This window comes from Solanum pennellii, chromosome 4, assembly GCF_001406875.1.
Source record: "Solanum pennellii chromosome 4, SPENNV200".
NCBI classification, from domain to species: Eukaryota; Viridiplantae; Streptophyta; class Magnoliopsida; order Solanales; family Solanaceae; genus Solanum; species Solanum pennellii.
This window is the reverse complement of record NC_028640.1, coordinates 51,142,148-51,163,354: the sequence shown is the minus strand read 5'-3', so window position 1 is coordinate 51,163,354 and position 21,207 is coordinate 51,142,148. Positions and strand designations below refer to the sequence as shown.

The 21,207-nt window shown below is 33.3% G+C and overlaps 1 protein-coding gene, 1 long non-coding RNA gene and 1 other non-coding gene across 6 annotated transcripts in view; 1 reads left to right on the top strand and 2 right to left on the bottom strand.

Moving 5' to 3' along the window:
• The first annotated feature begins 914 nt into the window (after positions 1-914).
• LOC107018400 lies at positions 915-3,936 on the top strand. The gene is made up of 2 exons (XR_001456631.2): positions 915-3,101; positions 3,461-3,936. It is a non-coding gene; the product is annotated as an uncharacterized LOC107018400 (long non-coding RNA).
• Positions 3,937-19,218: 15,282 nt separating this feature from the next.
• On the bottom strand, positions 19,219-19,291 carry TRNAF-GAA. The gene has a single exon. It is a non-coding gene; the product is annotated as a tRNA-Phe (tRNA).
• A 1,489-nt stretch (positions 19,292-20,780) lies between these two features.
• LOC107015611 overlaps positions 20,781-21,207 on the bottom strand; it is a 29,504-nt gene continuing 29,077 nt past the window's right edge. For 2 of the 4 annotated variants that reach the window (XM_015215937.2, XM_015215938.2), the window contains one exon: positions 20,781-21,152. In XM_015215937.2, the coding sequence (XP_015071423.1) occupies positions 21,072-21,152 (81 nt within the window). In that variant the 3' untranslated portion in view covers positions 20,781-21,071. The remainder of the gene's footprint in view (positions 21,153-21,207) is intronic. The other 2 variants (XM_015215936.2, XR_001456360.2) reach the window with 2 other exon arrangements.

The window sequence follows — 21,207 nt, the reverse complement described above, 5'->3', positions numbered from 1 at the left end:
AAGATTTAAGGATATGTAGGCGGGCTCAATGTTGAAAACTCGACTATGTTTCGTTATCCTCCATCAAATCTTATTCTTGAGCATTTCGATCTCCTCATAATTACATATCGAGATAGCTTTTGAATTCTTTCATAATCATGCGTCAAATAAAGCATATCGAACTACAAGTGACCTGACTTCTCATATAGCCTGAGATATGTAGTAAACCTGCTACCGGGTTCATCCATAATTCTTAAAGTCCGTACCGAAATCCCTTCCTAAATATGAAGATGTGGTCGGTCAAAATTGAATTCGTCAATATCATTTGCCTCGAACTTCTTTCATCAATCCGAGTCAACTAGGGACAATTGTTGACACCCAATTTTGTCCTCCCACAATATAAATTAGTCATCGAGCTTCTTAAATTTTAAACGATTTGAAATAATTAAATTATATAAAATTTTAAATATTTTTCAAGTCATTTTAAGTAATTTTGTCATTATTATAAATTTTAAAATGTTAAAAAGTAATTTATATAGACTAGATAATTTTGTATATATTTATCATTTTAAAGTTTGAAAATCATCTCAAAATGATTTTAGTTTTACTTAACTATTTGATTAATTAGTTTAGCTAATTTGTAGTTTATATTTTTGAATAATAGCTTATAATAGAATTAATTATTATATCTCGTTAAGATTAAGAGGCTTGTTAATCAATTAATATTAATTCATCTAAATGAACTCAATTTGGCTACATTCTTATTTCAATAGCTAAATTTGTAACTTAGTAGAAAAATTCTTTGAATCCAATTGTATACCAAATTTTGGGCCCTTTTGCTCACATTTCTAGCGCCCAAAACTCCCTAACAGTGCTCAGTCCACAAGAAAATTTAGAAACCCAATTCTCCATGGCAAGTCCAAATAGGTTCCAATACCCAACCCAATACAACAGTATACGTACAACATACCAAACGACCCAACCCCAACCCCTGTATTTGCCTTCGTCTTCTTCACGCAAGAACAATGAAGAACATTGTGAAATCCAGAAACACGACCCACCCCTGTACTTGTTTGCCTAGAAGTTCTAGAAAAGCGGTGCCAGCAGTACTATCCCATCACCATCGCTGTTTTCTCCCCCCTTTAGAGCTTCCTATCTGTTTTACTGTTGGTCTTGAAAAGGAGCAAAGAAAATTCAAACTCTTTCATTCAAAATTCAAAAGGGTTTCCCCCTAAACCAACACCAAATTCCTCTATATAAACCTCCATCTTCTTTAGTGTAGGAGAGAAGAAAAATCATGTTGAGAAAAATAGGGCAGGAAAGATTAAGATAGAAGAAAAATAGAGAGAGGCTAACAATAGAGTTGGGAAAAGCGAGGAAAAACAATAAGAATTTCTTAAGAATGGAGAGGGGGAGATGGAGATAGTTCTACCATTAGAAACAGAATAACAATTACAAAAGATAGTAGGATTGAGGACAATAGTATTCTGTAGCTAGATTTTTCGGGTTAGATGTTAGATTCTGCCGAAATTTCACTTGTGGCGGTGAATAGCTTCACGGTTAAGCTCGTTGTACCGGTTTCTTTGCCTCGAAGAGGTAACATTCCTTTAATTTTTCATTTCTTTTAGTTCATTTTGTTTCAACGTTATATGAACTCTCCAGTGTTTAGCCTACATCTTAATGATTTTAATTTTGAGTTTTTTCTCATTTAAATTTCTTATCTATGCTTTGATCTACTCTACTTATAGTATTGAGCTTTCTGAATATGTTTAATCTCTGGCCCCCTTTCCTTGCAATTGCTACTTAGTTCTAGTATAGCTCACATGTTGATGAAATATTGTTGTCTTAATATTTTGTTTACCGTGAATCTGCATTTGGATGTGATATGGACCAAGTTAATTAATGTGCACTGCTACCTGTTTTCAACCAAATGATTTGTTATTGTATTTAGCAATACAACATATGCTCTTTGTTAACTCATATTATATGTAGACTTGTTTTTAACTTATAATGTCTGCACACTAGTGTAGTCTTGAGTATATTTGGTTATGATTTTAACACATTTCAGTGTCTACTTCTAGATACATTTGTGCGTAGTTTGGCAAACTCACCTTGATTCATGTCATCTCGATCTAAGATCGATCTGTGTTTATTTGGTCGATGCATTTTTCAATTGTCTACTTTGAATACTCTATCACTATGTCTATGTTTCCTATTTACCTCTTGCCTTAAATCTCATGTGTCATCATTGACATTCTTATCTCGTGATGAGTAGATGTCTTCATCTAAAGTCTTATTAATTTGAATCTTGCGTCATTTGGTGTATCTTGCTACTAATCTTCTGAATGCCAACAAACTGGTTTGGCTTATTCTCTTAATGTGTTATAGTTGTGATTTTTATGTTGTGAAGCTTTAGAATCATTTGAATGCTAAAAATTGTTTGTTACTTTTCCAAATAAGTATTGGTAATGTGCATCTAATTCCTTACTGCATGACATATAATGCAACCACTTTCATATTTTATCAAAATTGTTTGGTTTTATCCTTATAGACTAACAGTACCCTTAAACATTGTTCAAGTGGATTCAATATTATTCTTCTCTTGATCTTGTTGGATCGTAAATGCTAAATCATAAAAATAGTTTGTTATGTGTATTCATTTGTATGCCAATGGAGAAATGTGATTTTTTTAATCTATCTGGAAGTATGCTGATAGATTTGGGATTTTAAATTGTTTAAATATATTTTAGTTGATTAATTAAACGATACTACTTTGTTCACCTCTCCTTTTTCTCGCATGTGATCAATCCGAGTTTATTTTGGACTCCATTCCTACATTTCGTTGAGTATAGATTCTTATTGGGTCGAACTTCATCATTGTTCGAGTTTTGGAAGCGAAAACAGGTCTTGGAGAGTCCAAAAATTGATTGTATACATTCAATCTACAATGATATATAGGAGAAAATGCAGCAAAATAGGTCAAAACGCAGATACACATGTCAAATGTTGATATACAAGTTGAAAACAGGAAATCTCAGTCTCGAAAAATCCAAAACGAGCTATATACAAATTGTTTACAATAGTATTTTGGGAAAATTGTGGAGAATGGCAAACTAAGGAAGGTAATTATATCAAATAAACCCCCTTTCAGTTATTTTCTTTAAAAGACAAACTCTCCGTAAGTTTGCTATACCAGGTCCCACCATTTTGTATAAAAAAGATTCTCCAAAACAAAATCCTCTTTTCCCCTCTTTCTGTGCTTTAAATACAATTTCTTCTTCTTCCTTCAATTTCTCCACAATTTTCTCCATAATTGTAATTTCAAACTACCAGCTTCTTCTATCACACACGTCATTGCGTTTTTTCAAACTATTTCAAAAATTTCAAGGTACTACCTAAAATTCATCTCACATTATCAATTTTTTTTATTTTTTTGAATTTCTTAAAACTACCTTTTCACTTCACTTGTTAATTCCTTCAGATGTTTGGTTCAATCAATGGATGCCCAATCTCCATCGAAAAGATTCACAAGAGGTATACCATTGCATGTTGAAATTGATGTTGAACACCCATCATTTTCATTGGGTCTAACTCAGGAATTTGGGGAGATTTCAGATTCATTGTCTAAATTTACTACCATTCAAGAGATAAGATCCAAATTCAATAATGACCCAAGTAGATTTGTTGATGGAGGTGTGAAGAATCTTGTCGATGTTGTTACTGGGTCAAGTAAGAAAAGGAAACATAAAGCTGATGTTTATACCGTTCAGAATAATAAAAATGAAGCTGTTGGTTCTGGGTCAATCAAGCATCATAAGGTATCTGTATAATCATTGTTCATGTACATATTTAGATTTTATATTATATGTTTTGTTTTTGTGTTGAATCATGTCTTATACAATTGCAATTGTATAAATGTATAATCTATATTAGTATATGTTTTTGTGTTTCTGTTGATTTATGCCTTATATAATACTGTTTGTATAAAATGTATAATAAATTTTTGTATCTGTTTATGTGCTTATACAATTGTAGTTGTATATATGTATAATTTATATTAGTATATGTTTTGCGTTTCTGTTGATTCATGCCTTATACAATACTATTTATATAAATGTATAATAAATTCTTGTATCTGTTTCTGTGCTTATACAATTGTTCTTGTATAAATGTATAATATCTTAATATCTGCTTTATATTCATATCTTATACTGCCTAATTTACTGCCTCATTATACAATTGTGTGTATAAGTGTATAATTTATCTACTTCAATAGCTTGATCAATTTTTTGAATTGTCTATAATGAAGCTATTACGAGTGAAGGAGAAAAAGAGAGAATGAAACTAAAACTGAGTTCGCGTGAATTATGGGATCTTTTCCTTATTTATCTGCCGCCTATTTTTTTTTAAAATTGAATTGTATAAAAGAAAGATATTTATTAACTGTTATACACAAAAAGTCACCCTTAGCAAACTTTTAATTTGCTACGGAATGCAATTTTGAATAGTNATGTTGATATACAAGTTGAAAACAGGAAATCTCAGTCTCGAAAAATCCAAAACGAGCTATATACAAATTGTTTACAATAGTATTTTCAGGGGGGAGAAGGGGTTGAAGCCCAAACACAACTGTCGCAGGCCCAAGAAGGGTCCCAAATTCAATTTCTCCTTTACCCTTAACTTACTTAATTGTGTGATTATTTAATGATTTGTTTTTTATTAACTCTAACTTTAGAATTATTAATTCCTCAAAAGATGAACCATTTTCTTTATGTTAATTTATTTTAATAAAATTTATTTTTATCAACTCTTATACTTTTATTAAATATATTTAACAAATTTTTAGTTTCATGTTTTTATTAATCAAATTAGTTTAAACTATTATTTTCAAGAAAATTAAATAAATAAATTCTAATTAGTCTAGTTTTGTCAAAACTGTTATCACTTGTAATTTAAGTCAAATATTTCTATAAAGGTTCTCTTTTCATAAAAAAAATAAAAACAATCTTTGTTTAACTAATCTTCTAAATTTAATCAAATATTTTAAATTAATATTATTATGTTTATATCAAATCATTTTCCTTAAACATAGTAAGAAAATATTAACCTAAGTCGTAGGATAATCGAATGTTAGCGGGCACTTCAAATGCTTTGTAAACCTTCTTGACGCGTAAATGAGAACATCTTATCCATTTTCTCTGAATTTTTAAAGGTTTATCTGTTAAAAGCTTTTTAATTAAGTTTTCTTAATTTCTTAAAAAATTAAGTGACGACACTTTTTCTCAAATGTTTTATACTTAGAACATTTCAAAAAGTGATTTTTCTAAAGATAGTAAAATTACGGCATAACAGGCGCGGCACGCTTGGGAAGTGTTGCAATCCTCCTTGCCCTGCGTGGCACGCCTGCCAGTGCGCCATGCTTGGGGCGATGGAGGCGCGGTGCGCCAGCCAGTCCTCCTTGGCTTTACTTGGCGCACCTAGCAGTGCACCCACCTGATATTTTTTTATTTATTACAAACTAAGTTGCAAATAAAGAAAAATTCTAAGTTACTACAGCTAAACTATTGATCTAAAAATCTAGCCTACGTTAAAAACATAATTTTTATAAAAAAAACCCTACCTATATATTACATAATAATCATGGGTTGCCTCCCATTTAGTGCTTGATTTAACATCGCGGCACGACGCAACTTGGATCATTCATAATTAAGCAACATCATGAGGACCATACCATTTTGACTTAAATTTTCCTGGGAACAACTTTAGTCGCGAATTGAAGAATAATACCTGATCTCCCTGATTGAAGGTACGAGCCACTATGTGTTTGTCATTCCACCTTTTAGTCTTTTTTTTATATATAAATCTTGGCATTCTCATAGGCCTGTAGCCCAATAATCTTGATCCGGCTAGCTCTGGTCCAAATTTAACCTCTTTATAGCCCAATAATCTTGATGTTCCAATTCTGTCGGAAGGTGACATAATTTTCCAAATACGATGTGGTAGGGAGAAGTCCCTATAAGTGTCTTGTAGGCAGTCCTATATGCCCACAAATCATCATCCAACTTCTCAGACCAGTCTGCCTTTATGCATTCACAGTTTTCTACAAAATATGCTTGACTTCTTTATTCGATACCTCCACTTCGCCACTCGTTTGAGGATGATAAGGTGTGGCAACCTTATGGAGAATACCATACTTAGAAAGGAGGTTCTTAACAAGATTGTTTATGAAAGGCTTACCTCCATCACTTATGATGGCTCGTGGAGTGCCAACACGAGTGAAAATGTGTTTCTTGATGAACTTGATCACCACCCTTGAGTCATTAGAAGGAAGAGCGATTGCCTCAACCCATTTGCTCACATAATCAACCACTACAAGTATATAAAAGTTTCCATTTGATGGTGGGATGGACCCATGAAGTCAATACCCCACACATAAAAAAATTCCACCTCCAAAATATTGTTGAGGGGAATTTCATGTCTTTTTGAGATGGTACCCAATCTTTGACACCTATCACAACCCTTTACAAAAGCCATAAAATCTTGAAATAGAGAGGGCCAAAAGAAACCAGATTGTAATACCTTGTGAGTAGTGCGCCCTCCTCCATGATGGCCTCCATATAGGCTTGCATTACAACTCTCCAGAACTTTGTGAACCTCGGTTTCCATAATGTACCTTCTCACTACTCTGTCAACACCTATTTGAACAAGAAGGGTACATCCCAGATGTAGAACCTAGCATCGTGACTTGACTTTTTCTTTTGTTGGGTGGTGGCACCCGGCGGATAATCTCCACTCACTATTAAGTTCACAATGTCAGCATACCATGGCACTTGAGAGATATCCAAGGCCATCAATTGTTCATCCAGAAACTCTTCCCAAATTCGCTCACTCTCATTCACATGTGAGAAGTCCTCTAACCTAGATAAGTGGTCAGCTATTTGATTTTCTGTACCTTTTCTATCTTTGATCTCCAGGTCAAATTCTTGGAGAAGCAATATCCAACGGATCAGCCTTGGTTTAACATCCTTCTTGTTGAATAGGTACCTAATAGCTGCATGATTAGTAAAAAAAATACTTTGGTACCTACCAAATACGATTTGAACTTGTCGAAGGTGAACACTAGAGCTAGCATCTCCTTCTCAGTCACTGTGTAGTTTGCTTGTGTGGAGTCAAGGGTCTTTCCTGCATAATAGATAGAGTGGAACACTCTATTCTTTCTCTGTCCCAACATTGCACCCACTGCTACATCAGTAGCATCACACATGAGTTCAAATGGTACCTCACAATCCGGTGCAATTAGAATAGGAGCCTCAATTAAGCTCCGTTTCAACAACTCAAAAGCTCTCAAGCACAATGCATCAAACTCAAACTTCAACCCCTTCTCCAAAATACTGCACATGGGTAGTGCAATCTTGGAAACATCCTTGATGAATCACCGGTAAAAACCTGCATGGCCAAGGAAACTACGCACCCCTTTCACAAAAATTGTAGAAGAGTTTATTCCTCTTTTGCTAGGTGGCACTTATTTAAATATCTAATATTTTGTATGTCTTTCCTCTGGCATATTTTTTTTCATGCATATGTATAATTCGTCCAGCTTTTGTGAACATAATCTCAGACGGGCAGCATATATGGGTCATAGTTATTCGTCGGCTGCAAAAACCGTTTGATCTTCTACCAAAATTGTAGAAGATCTGATACCAATTTGAAGAAAATATTTTATTTATAAACTAAAAGGTTTTATATGTTTTGCATATTTATATGTTTTCTATACTTTCTATATAGTTTATAAATGTAAGAAATCAAATTAAACTAGCACTAGGAACCAATATAACTAACAAATTTTAATTAAACACAAATAAGTAAATATCATGAATAATAAATCCTAAACAATTAAGATTCCTACTCCAACTTTGAATTATTATTTCTAACAAGACTAGTTTGAGATAGATTTTAGATTTCAGGACTAGCTAGTTTGATTTCGGGATTTTAGGACTAATTTGATTTCGGGACTTTAGGACTAGTTTGAATTTTTTATTCTAAGACTAGGTTTGATTTGGAATTTAGGACGTGTTTGAATTATATTTGATATTTTAGTACTAATAGTTTAAATTTGGGATATAAGGACTATCTAATTTCAATTTGGGATTTTAGGGATATGAGTTACAATAATTAGAACTTATAATTTACTATAAATTTGAATTTACTATAAATTGAACTTAATTATGAATATGAACTTGAAATCTTGTTAACCTTAATTAATGAAAACTTAATTTTAAATAACTTGAAAAGTTAACTAGGAATATAAACTTAATTTTGAACTTAACTAGAACTTGAACTTAATTAATTAGTATTCATTAATAAATTAAGCTTTAACTTTTTAGATCTTAGAATGTAATATTTCTATTACAATATAATTAGTTTGATGTAATAAAATTATTATTTGTAGATGGATCATCGTTTGTGAATGTATAATATGCATTATGAAACTGGTGGTGGTTTGAAACCTTAGTGTATTGATGGTGTTAGTTCAACAATGACACTTAATATTTTCAAGAATAACGAAATGGTTAGGTGTCCTTGTAGTGCAAGTAGGTGCTTAAAATTTTTTGAACTAGATACATCTTGGTTTATTTGTACAGTAATGGATTTAAACCTAGATATTTTGTATGGATTGATCATGGAGAAAGAGATGGATTGAATGATATGTTTCATAATTAGATGCATTTGAATGAATATAATGTTTTTGCACCACATGATCAAATAAGAATTGAACATGATGATAGAGTTGAACATGATATGGTTCATGAAATGATCAATGATGCTTTCGGGGTTCAAGGTGGGATTGAACCCGAACTTTGATGAAGCTCTTAATGAATAAGAAAGAAGCTTCTATGATCAATTAGAAGAGTTTAGTCGTCCACTATATGGAGGGAGTCCACATTCTTCCTAGTCAGTTACGGTTAAATTAATAAGTATTAAATCAGATTGAAATGTTTCTAATGCGGCTATGGACTCAATGGTTGGTATTTTGGGTGAACTAGTTAATCCAAAGTTTAACATACCTAAGAACTTCTATAAACCAAAACGTTTGATTTCCAAGTTAGGATTGACGTGTGATAGAACTCATTTTTGTGTTATTGGTTGCATGTTATTTTACAAGACTGATCGTGAATTAGAAAACTGTAAGTTTTTGGACATGCTCGTTATAAGAGGACTCCAGTTTGAAAGATGGTCCAGTTAAGGTGATGCATTATCTACATCTTATTTCTAGGTTAAAGAGATTGAATGAATCGATCAGGTTTTCCCCATATATGAGATGACATCGTGAATATAGAAGGTCGTCGGGTGTCTTGTCTCATCCATCTGATGGTGAAGCATGGAAGCATTTTGATAATGTATATCCTGAGTTTTCTAGTGAACCATGAAATGTTTTATTAGGGTTGTGCGAAGATGGCTTCCCACTATTTACTAATGTTGCTTCGCCTTATTCTTGTTGGTTGGTGTTTCTTACTTCGTATAATCTTCCTCCTGAAATATGCATGAACAGTCCCTATATATTTCTAAGTTGTGTTATTTAAGGTCCACACAATCCAAAAAGTTTGATTGATGTCTATTTGCAACCATTGATAGATGAGCTCAATCAATTGTGGTTTGAAGGAATTTTAACTTATGATATATCAATTAAGCAAAATTTTGTTATGTGTGCTTCTTTAATGTGGACTATTAATGATTTTCCTGCATACAAAATGTTGTCTGGTTGGATGACAGCTGAAAAACTAGCATGTCCGTATTGCATGGAAAATAGCAAGGGATCAACTTTAAAGCATGGCAGAAAAAATACATGACTTGTTTGTCTAACACCCTGGAAAACTAATGAACTAGGCTAGAGCCTAACATGTAGTCTAGTAGCCTAAACGAGGTTGAACGAAAAGAATAGGGTCAATAACATCCCTAAGTTAGTATCAACTTTAGTCCCTTAACATAAAGGCATGACACCCAAGGACCCCAAGGGTCCTTGAGAAGGCCCAAAAAGCTATCAAAAAAAGAGCAGGACCCACATATGGGCACCCACAAACTGTGGGTGGACCCACACCCCATAGGTAGGGGTCACGGGTCGAGGCTTGGCCTCCCTTGATCCTCCCAAGTTATAGACCTAGAAAAAAGATTACCAGCACGGGGCGTGACCCCCCACGGTCCGTGGGTGGGGGTTTCATGAGTCACAACTAAAGCTCATTCATTAAGTTGTTTATGATTAGGATAGTGGAGTATTGTTGAATCATGATTGAAATCCCGTTGGGCCCATGTTTCCCCCATCTTTCTAAATTGTGAACTAAGGTGTGACTTTATTGATCATGGAAGCTTGACAATCGATTATGTTTACATTTATTAAGTTGTTTAATGATGATATCCCTCTATGTAGTGTGGTAACTCTAGAAGTTAGAGTTAATCTTGATTCATAGCCTTTAGGCCTTGAAGGGTAATTTGTTAGAGTTTATATATGTTGATGATGTATATGAAGTCATAATTCACTTAGATAGTGATGATCCTATGACTATTGTATATTGGTGGTATTGATGCAAGATCCTTCTCCCATATACCCTTACACATGATTATGCATGAATTGTATATGACTATGTATGAGTGACTATGAATATGGTAAGCTTGTTGTGTTGATTGAAAGACTATTCTCATGAACACACTATGAATAAGATGTGAAAGATTTACTCACATTTTGATGATTCTAAGGTTGAAAGGACATTCTCACCTAACGAATTTATAAGTTGTTATGATGTTATGTTTGTTTGAGAGCCTAGTATATTCTTACTTGTACATGAACTTAAGTAAATACTTTATATGACTTTAAATGGAATTATTCTTAGCACCGAGTGGATATGAAAATGAGATGGAAGATTTTACGTTCGAAAGTTTGACTTTCCAAAATAAGTTATCTCATGAGATGTAAACCTTTTACGTTTATCTCATGAGATGTAAACCTTTTACGTTAGAAAGTCTGTGTTTCTATCAGCTATCTCCTTATCCCATAACTAAGTGTCCCCATACTTTAACTAGTGGATCCACCTAAAAGTTATTATGTTAATTCTACCTTAGGCAAGTAAGACACCTCTTTTTGGTGTGAGAGTAAGACACCAAATTTCGTGAAGCTCAACATGGTCTATGTCTATTAAGGCTAAATTTCCCTATATGATAAGAATATAAATATGAGAAGAACATAAACTATAACTATGACTTCTTAAGTGGTACTACTTAATATAAGTGGGGGTATGGGACTCTATTTGTGCATTGCACAAATAGGCTTTAAGAGCGGTTGTGGTAAGGTTCTCTTGTGCTATGAAGACTTATGAATTATGTAGGTATGATATGTATTGTTGTTAATGATGGATCTACTTGCTACAAGTTATGAACATGAATGTTTCTTTGTATATGGGTATTTTCTATGGATGAAGTTAAGGTATGATATGTATGATGTTGGTGATCTAAAAGTGGTACTTTGTGTTTGGTAAGGTTATGAGATATTGCCTTTGCATTGCACTAGTACGACTTTTGAGTTTCTTATGATATGGTTTGACTTATGTTTGTTTAGACATGTGCATGATGGCTTTCAAACTTGATAAATGTATGATTTCAACTAAATATTCTTTTTATGTATGTTTTAAGGATTTTTATGCATGGCTTTCACACTTAGTACTTTATGTGCTAACCCATATTTATATATTTACTATGAGTGTGGGTTTCGATTGTCAAGACGTACTTCTTCTTTCAGGTGAAGCTCGGGTTGACTAATCATTAAGCTTGGCGAGTCCTCATGGTTTGAGGACAAGATGTTGTTCTTTTCTAGCTTCCATTGTACTTAATATTTTTGAGACTTTATTTTAAAAGGGTTTGACCCTTATTGTACTCTCTATTGTACTAGATGGTGATTAAGACAAGGTCTAGACTCTTATATTCGTTTATGAAAAAGAAGTCGACTTCGATTGTAAAATTTTAAATTTCATATTATTTCTAAGTCTTTATGTTATGATTATGCTAAATGCCTGTATAAGACCCCTTCGGGGTCAAGTGTGTCGTGTTACTTTTAGGGGATAACCCTCGGTCGTAACAGATTGTCATCGCCAGTTCTTGTCAATAGATTATGAGTGTAGAAAGATGAAAAATGCATTGGAAAAATAAGATTGAAAGTGACCCCCTATTTCTGTTACTCACAGGGTATTAAATTTGGGAGAGAGTTCCTCAATTACCTTAAGTTACAAAAGTTTCACCTTCTGTATTTAGATATGGTGTTGAACATAGTTGGACCAAACAAAACATATTTTGGGAGTTATCGTATTGGAAGGACGATCTGTTACAACATAATCTTGATGTGATGCACATTTAATAAAAAACTATTTTGATAATTTGTTTAACATAGTGATGGATGTTAAGGGCAAGACAAAAGACAATCCAAAAGCTAGAATGGACAAAAAGAAATATTGTAGGAGAAGAGAGCAATGGTTGTAGGAATTAAAAATGGTAAAATAGTTAAGCCTAAAGCCAGTTTTTCATTCACATTGGATGAGAAACGTGAAATTTGTGAATGTGTTAAAAATTTGATGATGTAAGAGGGCTATGCTTCGATTATAGGAAAAAGGGCAGATATAAATAAACGAAAATTGATGGGTATGAAAAATTATGATTGTCATGCATGGAAACTTTAATTCCTATCGCTTTTAGCCATCTACCCAAAAGGATATGGAAATCATTCACAGAGATAAGTCTTTTCTTTGAAGATTTGTGTTTAGAAAAGTTATTGGAGAGTAGTTTAGACAGGATGAAAAAAAATACTCCTGTTAATAATACTAAGTTGGAGAATACCTTTCCATCTGATTTCTTTGATGGGATGGATCAACTTCTAATTCACCTTGTACAAGAGGCCCATCTTGGAGGTCCAATTCAAACATGGATGTATCCATTTGAGAGATAACATTGAAATATTCAGTATGTTATTTATAATTACTAAGTTTTTTTAACATATATAGATATATACATGCAGAAAAATTAACAGTTCCAAGCAAACAATTAAGCAAAGGGAAATGATCAAAGGATCAATTATTCAAGGTCATATTGGTAGAAAAACTGGTGATTTTTATTCTTATATTTTTGAGAATGATGTTTCATGTAGGAGAAAATGTGACGACCTGTTTAGTCGATTCGAGCAGCAAGATTATTTTGATAGAAACTGGCTGAGTCGACGGAACAGTCGACGGACCGTCATGGTCATGACGGACCGTCGGGGGGTCATCGTTCCAAAACACTTAAACTCTGAAAATCTGGGTACTGGGATCAACTCTCTGAACCTCACGACGGACGTGCAGGACGGACCGTCGTAGCCACGACGGACCCTCACAGAGCTTTGGGTGAAATTGAGTCTCTGAACTTTGTGACGGACGTGCAGGACGGACCGTCGCAGGTACGACGGGCCGTCACGAGTGGCGTAACTCCACCTGGGTCGGATTTCGGCTAAAGTTTTTAAGGGGCGTTTTGGACTATTCATGCTTATAATTATAAAATTTGTGGATTAATGTTAATAATTTAATTACTTGGGGGTTAAAGGAGATAACCTTGAAATAAATAGTAGGTTACTTTTATCATCTTTTATACTTAATTATTTGATAATTAGGGTAAAAAGAAAAAGGGTTTGAGGAAGAGAAATTTGAAAAAGAAAAGAAGAGAGAACGAGCGAGAGAGAGAGAAGAATGAGGAGATAGCAAGGACATTGGAGAAGTAGATTGTTCGATCACGATTCTTCGGTGAAGGTAGGTTATGGTTTATGCTATGTGATAGTAAACTCTAAATAGCGATTGATATGTATTGGGTGGTATTGTAAAGTCTTCTATGCGCTTAATTGTGTTGTTGCATGATTGTGATTATATATAAATTGTGATGGATTATAATGATGATACTGTGGAATCTTAAAAACCTTAAATCCACTCTATTAATGATGATGCCTTGGTATAAAGGAAGGCTTGATGAACTAAAAGAATGAGGTTAATGGATCGGGTGTCACGAACCGACACGTAGTATTAGGGGATCGGGTGTCACGAACCGACACGTAGTATTAGGGGATCGGGTGTCACGAACCGACACGTAGTATTAGGGGATCGGGTGTCACGAACCGACACGTAGTATTAGGGGATCGGAGTGTCACGTTCCGACACAAGAGGAATAAAGAGAATGAATCTTGAATTATGGTGATATACTCAATTTAAAGAACCTAATTCCCAAATGAGTATGGTGTGGAGGCTTGAGCCCTCATAGATGTGCTTGGTGTTGTTGTCAAAGGGTTTTGTACTTGTTGTTGTCACCTGTTGAGTGTTGTAGTTGATTTTATATTATTACTTGATATATATTGCTTTCTATTTTGAGTTGGCCGATGATACCTACTCAGTACTTGTACTGACCCCTACTTTTATGTTCTTCTTGTTGTTTTATGGAGTGCAGCAAGTGCACCAGTGACTTCGTCTCGTCCGCAACTCTAGCCAGTCTTCAGCACGTCAGATTTCAGGGTGAGCTATTGTTCCTAGCTCGGACTGGATTCTCTCATTCACGTCTTGATGTCTTGAAGTTCGGACATGGACCATCTGTTTTATTTACTTTAGCTTCTTAAATACTCTTAGATTTAGAAACTTGAGAATAGATGTTCTTGGTGTGATGACTTCCAGATTTTGGGGACGAGTTGATAAATTTTAGAATGTTTATTTATTGGTTTTATTAATAATATTTTGAGTCTTCCGCATTATGTTGGGGTTTAGATTTGTTGGTTCGCTCACATAGTAGGATAAGTGTGGGTGCCACTCGCGGCTCGTTTTGGGTCGTGACAGAAAAATACCCAATCCCAATGACGAAGGTGATATTGATCCTTTATTTCACCTCCATCAATTTTTAATCAAAATAATCGAGGATCTAAAAAGATTGAAAAGTGGAGATTCACTAGTATGAAAATGCAACAAGTTGTGACACATATTTTACGTAATTGTCCAGAGATTCAACCACATCTCAAGTAAGTGTTAAGAATATATTACCATATTACATGAATACTAAGAATGTTCATTAACTATTGAAATATCTGAATGTGCAATGATCAGCTTGTTCATAAACACATGGGGTAATGAAGTCATCTATACGGATTTTTCCAAATGGCTAACAGAATATGTAAGTGTGAAAGCTTATATTGAATCAATAAGTATTTAATAATGTATTCATGTTTAATACTAAATATTATTATTTTAACAACAATATATTGGTTTACGATGAATACTCTAATGTCGAACATTTGCAATTAGTGAAAGAAGTTGCACTTGGACTTGAATCTCAAATTCAGACAATGAATAAGTATTGTGGTAATGATTTTAAGTTTCAAACTGAAAAAGTTTCTAGGAATAAGAAAAAAAATAATTGTGGTGTCTTCATACATAGTGATGTTATTGGTACTGGACAAACTATTGAATATCATGATGTTGTTCATGAGATTATTAAAGTAAGGTATTCAGATTGGTCTAAAAAGAAGATCGTATTATTTCGGAGTAAGTGATTTGACCTATCACACAGAGGCACAAAAGTGAACCAACAACATAATATAATTGAACTTAAACACACCAAAAAATGCAGAAGTTATGATCCATATTGAGGAAGACATAAATGAGGATGAGCAAAATGATTCATTTGATGATGAATAATATGACAATGAAAATGAAACAACTGAGCAGGAAGAATGGGAGACTGATGGAAATGCAACAAGTGGGAAGGAATGATCAGTCGAATGATAGACTATATAACTAGTATGTAACTTATTTATTTTGCTAATACTAACTTTATTTATAATTTTTATATATAATGCATGTAAATTTTCATATAGATGTCATCATAGGGTGAGGGTAATAGATCTCGCGAGCATCTTGGAGTTAGCCAGCCTAATAATACTAAAAAGAAGAAGTCTAGGACACCCGTAGATCTTCAGGATACTCCAGGATTTCTTTGTTCTGCCCCGAGTGATTTACTCATGATACCCATTTATTGGCTATTCCTTTTGGCATGGTGGATCCTCAGCATATTATCCTAATTACCATCGACCAGTCGGTGCTTCCTTTACTTCACAGTCATTGCTTTCATGACGCTACGAGAACCTACCTTTAAAAGCTATTCATCGAGAACGACCCTTATCGACAGGTAGTTCATTGATTGGTACTCCATCTCCCATAGGTACATCTCCTCGCTATCTACCATGAGGATTAGAGATTCTAGTTATGAGTTGTTGTGGCTGATACACCTCCATTGACTCATCATTATGTGCATACTGGTGTATCACCTATATCTAATGTTATACAAGATGAGACATCTGTTCTAGCACCGAGACAGATGTAATGATTAAGTCGGATGAGTAATTGTAAGTTTGTTTTATCATTTATTTGTTACTTTATTGTACTTATTGGAGCATCTTTAACATATTATTAAGGGATAATGCACAAGTACCACCTCAATCTATGCCCAAAATCTTAGAGACACACTTATACTATACTAAGGTCCTATTATCCTCCTGAACTTATTTTATTAATCATTTTCTACCCCTTTTTGGCCTATGTGGCACTATCTTGTGGGTCCAACACTGATTGACTTTTTTTAAGCTAGTGTCACGTAGGCCAAAAAATGGTAGAAATTTACTTATAAAACAAGTTCAGAGAGGTAATATGACCTTAGTATAGTATAAGTGTGTCTCTGGGATTTCAGACATAGGTTGAGGGGGTACTTGTGCATTTTCCCTATTATCAATTAACTATTATGTTAATTATTTGTTTTGCATGTGGCATCCTGCAAAGAATGATGCCCGAGCTTTAAAGGACTCTGTGAGAAGACTTTTTGCAGATGCTTATCACTTTTGGAGTGAGATCCCAAGTAATATACGACATATGATAAATAAAATATTTTTTTAGTTAAGGTTGATAATTTTAGTATATTTAATTTTGTAATTATCTAACAATATTCATTTTTCAGACTTGTATATTTGGGAATCGAGGTTTAATATGGTAACTGCAATCACATTTGAGAGGAGGGCATCCATCAGACTGTCTAGCTGGCTAAAGAAAGTCCAGGATACTGATTAATGTACGAGTTTGATGTTGCTTCATGTTTTTGATGAATTGTGCCAACATTGAAACATAGATAAGTTCAAGACGATGTTCGAACAAGCCAAAAGGTTAGAGGCAGTCTTAAGGGTGGCTCATTGCACAGTAGAGGTTCAAAGAGCATTGGAACAATTATAACAAAGATGTTAAGTTCAAATTAAACTTTTAAATAAATAATTAGTTGATTAATATCGTTATAGTATAAATTTCAGGAAAAATAAATGGGGCAAACTCCCTTTGCATCGAAGGTTTTCAAGAAGACTCATGTGAAGAAGATAAAAAAGAGTTAGATCCTAATGTGTGGGTGGAGGAAAGGGCCGAAAGAATCGTCAAATGAGAATCTAGATAATTGCGTCCAAATGACACATGAACTGTCAAATTAAATTTGGACAGAAAAAGTGTTAGAGGGGACACATACGAGTAGAGTTATGGTTGAGGCTCTTGAAATAATTTAAGATGACTCTTTTCAGGCTTAGAAGGTATTGGATTGTCACGTCTAGCCGAGACAATTGACATCGTTCAGATCACTGCTATGTCGGTACAGATAGAAAAAACTGACAGCAACACTAAAAGATTCTGAGAAAAAAAAGTGTAGCTGAATAAGAACGTAAGAGTGCGATAGTTCAGAAAATTAAAGAACAAGTACTGAACCTTGCTCGTCGACCTACATCTACATCGTCCCCTGCCGAGGGCACTGACGACGACAGTGAGGAGAAGAAGGATTATATAGACTGCACTCCTTCATTATCTTCTATTGCTTTAGTCTATGAACTTTTTTTTAAAAAAAATTGAAACAAATTTTGAATGACTTTATAAGTTTTTGTATTGTGATTTAGATATTTTTGAAGATTGATTTAAATTTGTTACTTTAAATCTTGTGTGGAATGATCATATTATATTTTGTTTGATTGGATCGGTTAAATATGAATTGAATTGAATTGATTTATATTTGCAGGTGGGCAGCAAAAACTGACAATTTCTGCTGTAAACAAAAATGCAGAAAACAGCAACAGACATGGTGATTTTGTCCGTCGCTTTTTTGCATTATTTTTTTAAAATAAACCCAGCAAAGCACGGATAGGGTCTTTTAGTTCGTCATTTTTCTGAGATTTTCATAATTTAAATTTTCAAAAAAGCAACGGAATGCGTCGCTTTTTGGAAATAAAAAATGAAAATATAAAAAAAAAATAACGTTATCCACCGCTTACAAAAAATATTCTGAAAAAAAAAATGCATAAAGTGATGAAGTCCCTTTCTTTATGAAAAGTGTCAACCCAAAAGACGACCAACATGACTACGTCATTTTTTCGTCGAATTTGATCAAAAAAGCGACACAGTCCGTCGCTTTTGGCCGTTGTTTTTCGATATTTTTTTAGTAGTGATATTTGTAGAACTTCGTCAATTCATTGAAAGTCTTATTTGGATCTTCACAAAATAAATAATGAAATAAAACTATAATATCCTTATAGTTTTTTCCTCCATTCAAAATGTCAAGAAAAATTATTTCAACTGCTCCATTCTTGAACAACCAATCACAACTATGACAATTTTTTGATTTCTTTCTACTTCTTTTTGTGGGCTTTTCCCTTTTGGTCATTTTCAATTATTTTAGTGATAAATTTAGTGAAGTGATTTTATTCGTTCAATGACTTTGCTACATAATTACTTAAAGCTGAGTGATTTTTTAGATATTAACTCTGCATAAATAGTGGTCAATAGTTTAAAATCGCTCATTTTCAAGGTCATTTGATATAAATTTTCATCGATGGTCTTGAACTTTTGATCTAGCTCACCTATAGAAAGAAATTAAGTTTAACAATTTTGATGTTTGACGACACAATGAATCAACAACATATCAATGTAATCTCATACATGGAGTTTAAAGAGAGTTGAGTATAAACATAATATCGAATAATGAATGAAAAAGGAACACAGTTAAGAAAATGTCATGTTAAATGGATTAAATTACAAACTATAAAATAAAACTGAATCAATGATAAACATAAAATAAAAATAAAATAAAACTGATTCAAAGGAAAACATAAAATAAAAATAAAAGTAATGCGGTGAACGTGGATCGAACACGTGACCTTCAAATCTTCAGTCTGACGCTCTCCCAACTGAGCTATCCCCGCTTGATATTCATATTTTGTCAACTATTTTTATATACTTTATTCCTCTAATAAACAACTCTTTTTTCTCCTCAGTATCCATAAGTCATAACAATTCTTTATGTTTGCATCTCTTGTTTCACTTAATGTCAGAATATAGCAAATATATACTAATACTATATGAATTGACCTTATGTCTTGGACGTAAAAAAATAAAATAACACAACATGCGATTAGCTTAGCATACACGAAAAATATTTAGTTCAATGTAACAAACATCCAAACGTAAGAAAAATACTACTTGAGAGTTGTCACATATTACTTCTTTAATCTTTCACATTATTGATTTAGAAAAATTTACATGTCTCAATAACTTCTTTTCTACTCTTTGTTTATGTCTGATACAAGAAGAAGTTAGAGAGTCTCAACTATTATAACAACGGCTACTTGTAATTATTCTTGATTCTCCTAATTATTTATATTCATTTTTATTTCCTTTATTTTTGTCCAGCTAGTGCCCTCCAAAATAACAAACTTGTCACTTGGTTTCTTCATAATAATGTACCTTAAATTATTTTCAGCTCTTTAAAAACTTAATGAAATCATTTTATGATTTACTAGCTCTAGATCAAGAAACACACATTGAGAATACAAGGGGCTAATATATTTCTCATGATAAATTTATTAAGACATATTTAGGAATGTTTATGGACAATGACATGGAAGAGCAAGGAAAACTAGATGTTACTAACTAGACCATCAAATTGAATATCCTATACTCTGCATGTACATGAACAAAACAACAGAGAAAATGATAATTGATTAATCTTTGAAAAAACGTTTAATATTGAAAAGACAGTTATATCAAAGAACAAATATTTAATTAAAAATATGTAGAAGTTAAAATTCATTACGTAGTAAGAATTTACAATCTTACAACTTCTTGACATCTGTGACAAATACAAAATTTCTAATATTCGAATATTAAAAAATATCATTCATAATCTTAGTGAAGTCATGGATTACCGTGCTAATATATTAGTGAAAGCCATTTCGGTTGAGTTTTAAACATTTGATTCTTTATTTCTTGAACAATCTTCTGTTTATCAGTGAAATTGTGTTTCTAGATAACATTCACATGTACAAAAGATAAAGCTACTCACAAATGAATCAATAGAGAAATTCTATTTAGTATCAGCTTGAAATTCAGTACTTCTAAGTCTTAGTTGTGCGGACTCTTTCATTTTTGATGCCGCGCCCATGTCAGATTCTCCAAAAATACACTATTTTTGGGGAATCCAACACACACACGTTGACATTTTTGAAGAGTTCGAGCTACATAGCTTAAAAGTTGTAGTCACAAATTCCAGTTATCTTAGCTAGGTTGCTAAGCAGGTTGGAGAGAGGACCACTGATAAACAATAATAAGATCATAACAATGGGAGATGAAACTCCTTAATTATTTTTATACCTTCACTTTCTTAACTTGCTCTAGCAATGGGATTTACAAAAATAACAAAGGACAATTCACATATGGCAATGAAATAAATCAAAATTGGCTTCTTCCGAGTACATGAAGATCTAAGGCGTTATCATAATTATTCAACACTGAAAGCATTATTTACCAAAACCTAATCAACTAGATTTTGTAAGGACAGGAGCTTTTCTTTATTAGAATGACAAAAGTCCCATTTCATAATATCACTATTGCAATTATAAGTAATTGTTTTTGTACTGCTGTGTATCCTCAAACAGAGGAATGAAGGAGCTTTTCAAATCTACTGTGGTAACAACTATATCAGCTTTACATCTTGAGGTGGTAATACTTGTCAAGGAGCTTCTCGGTGTATTCTCCAAAAGTAAGCGACTCATTGGATTGAATCAACTGATAAATAGAACAGACATCACAGTTAACCAAGGCAAAAGATCAAGAGGGAGGG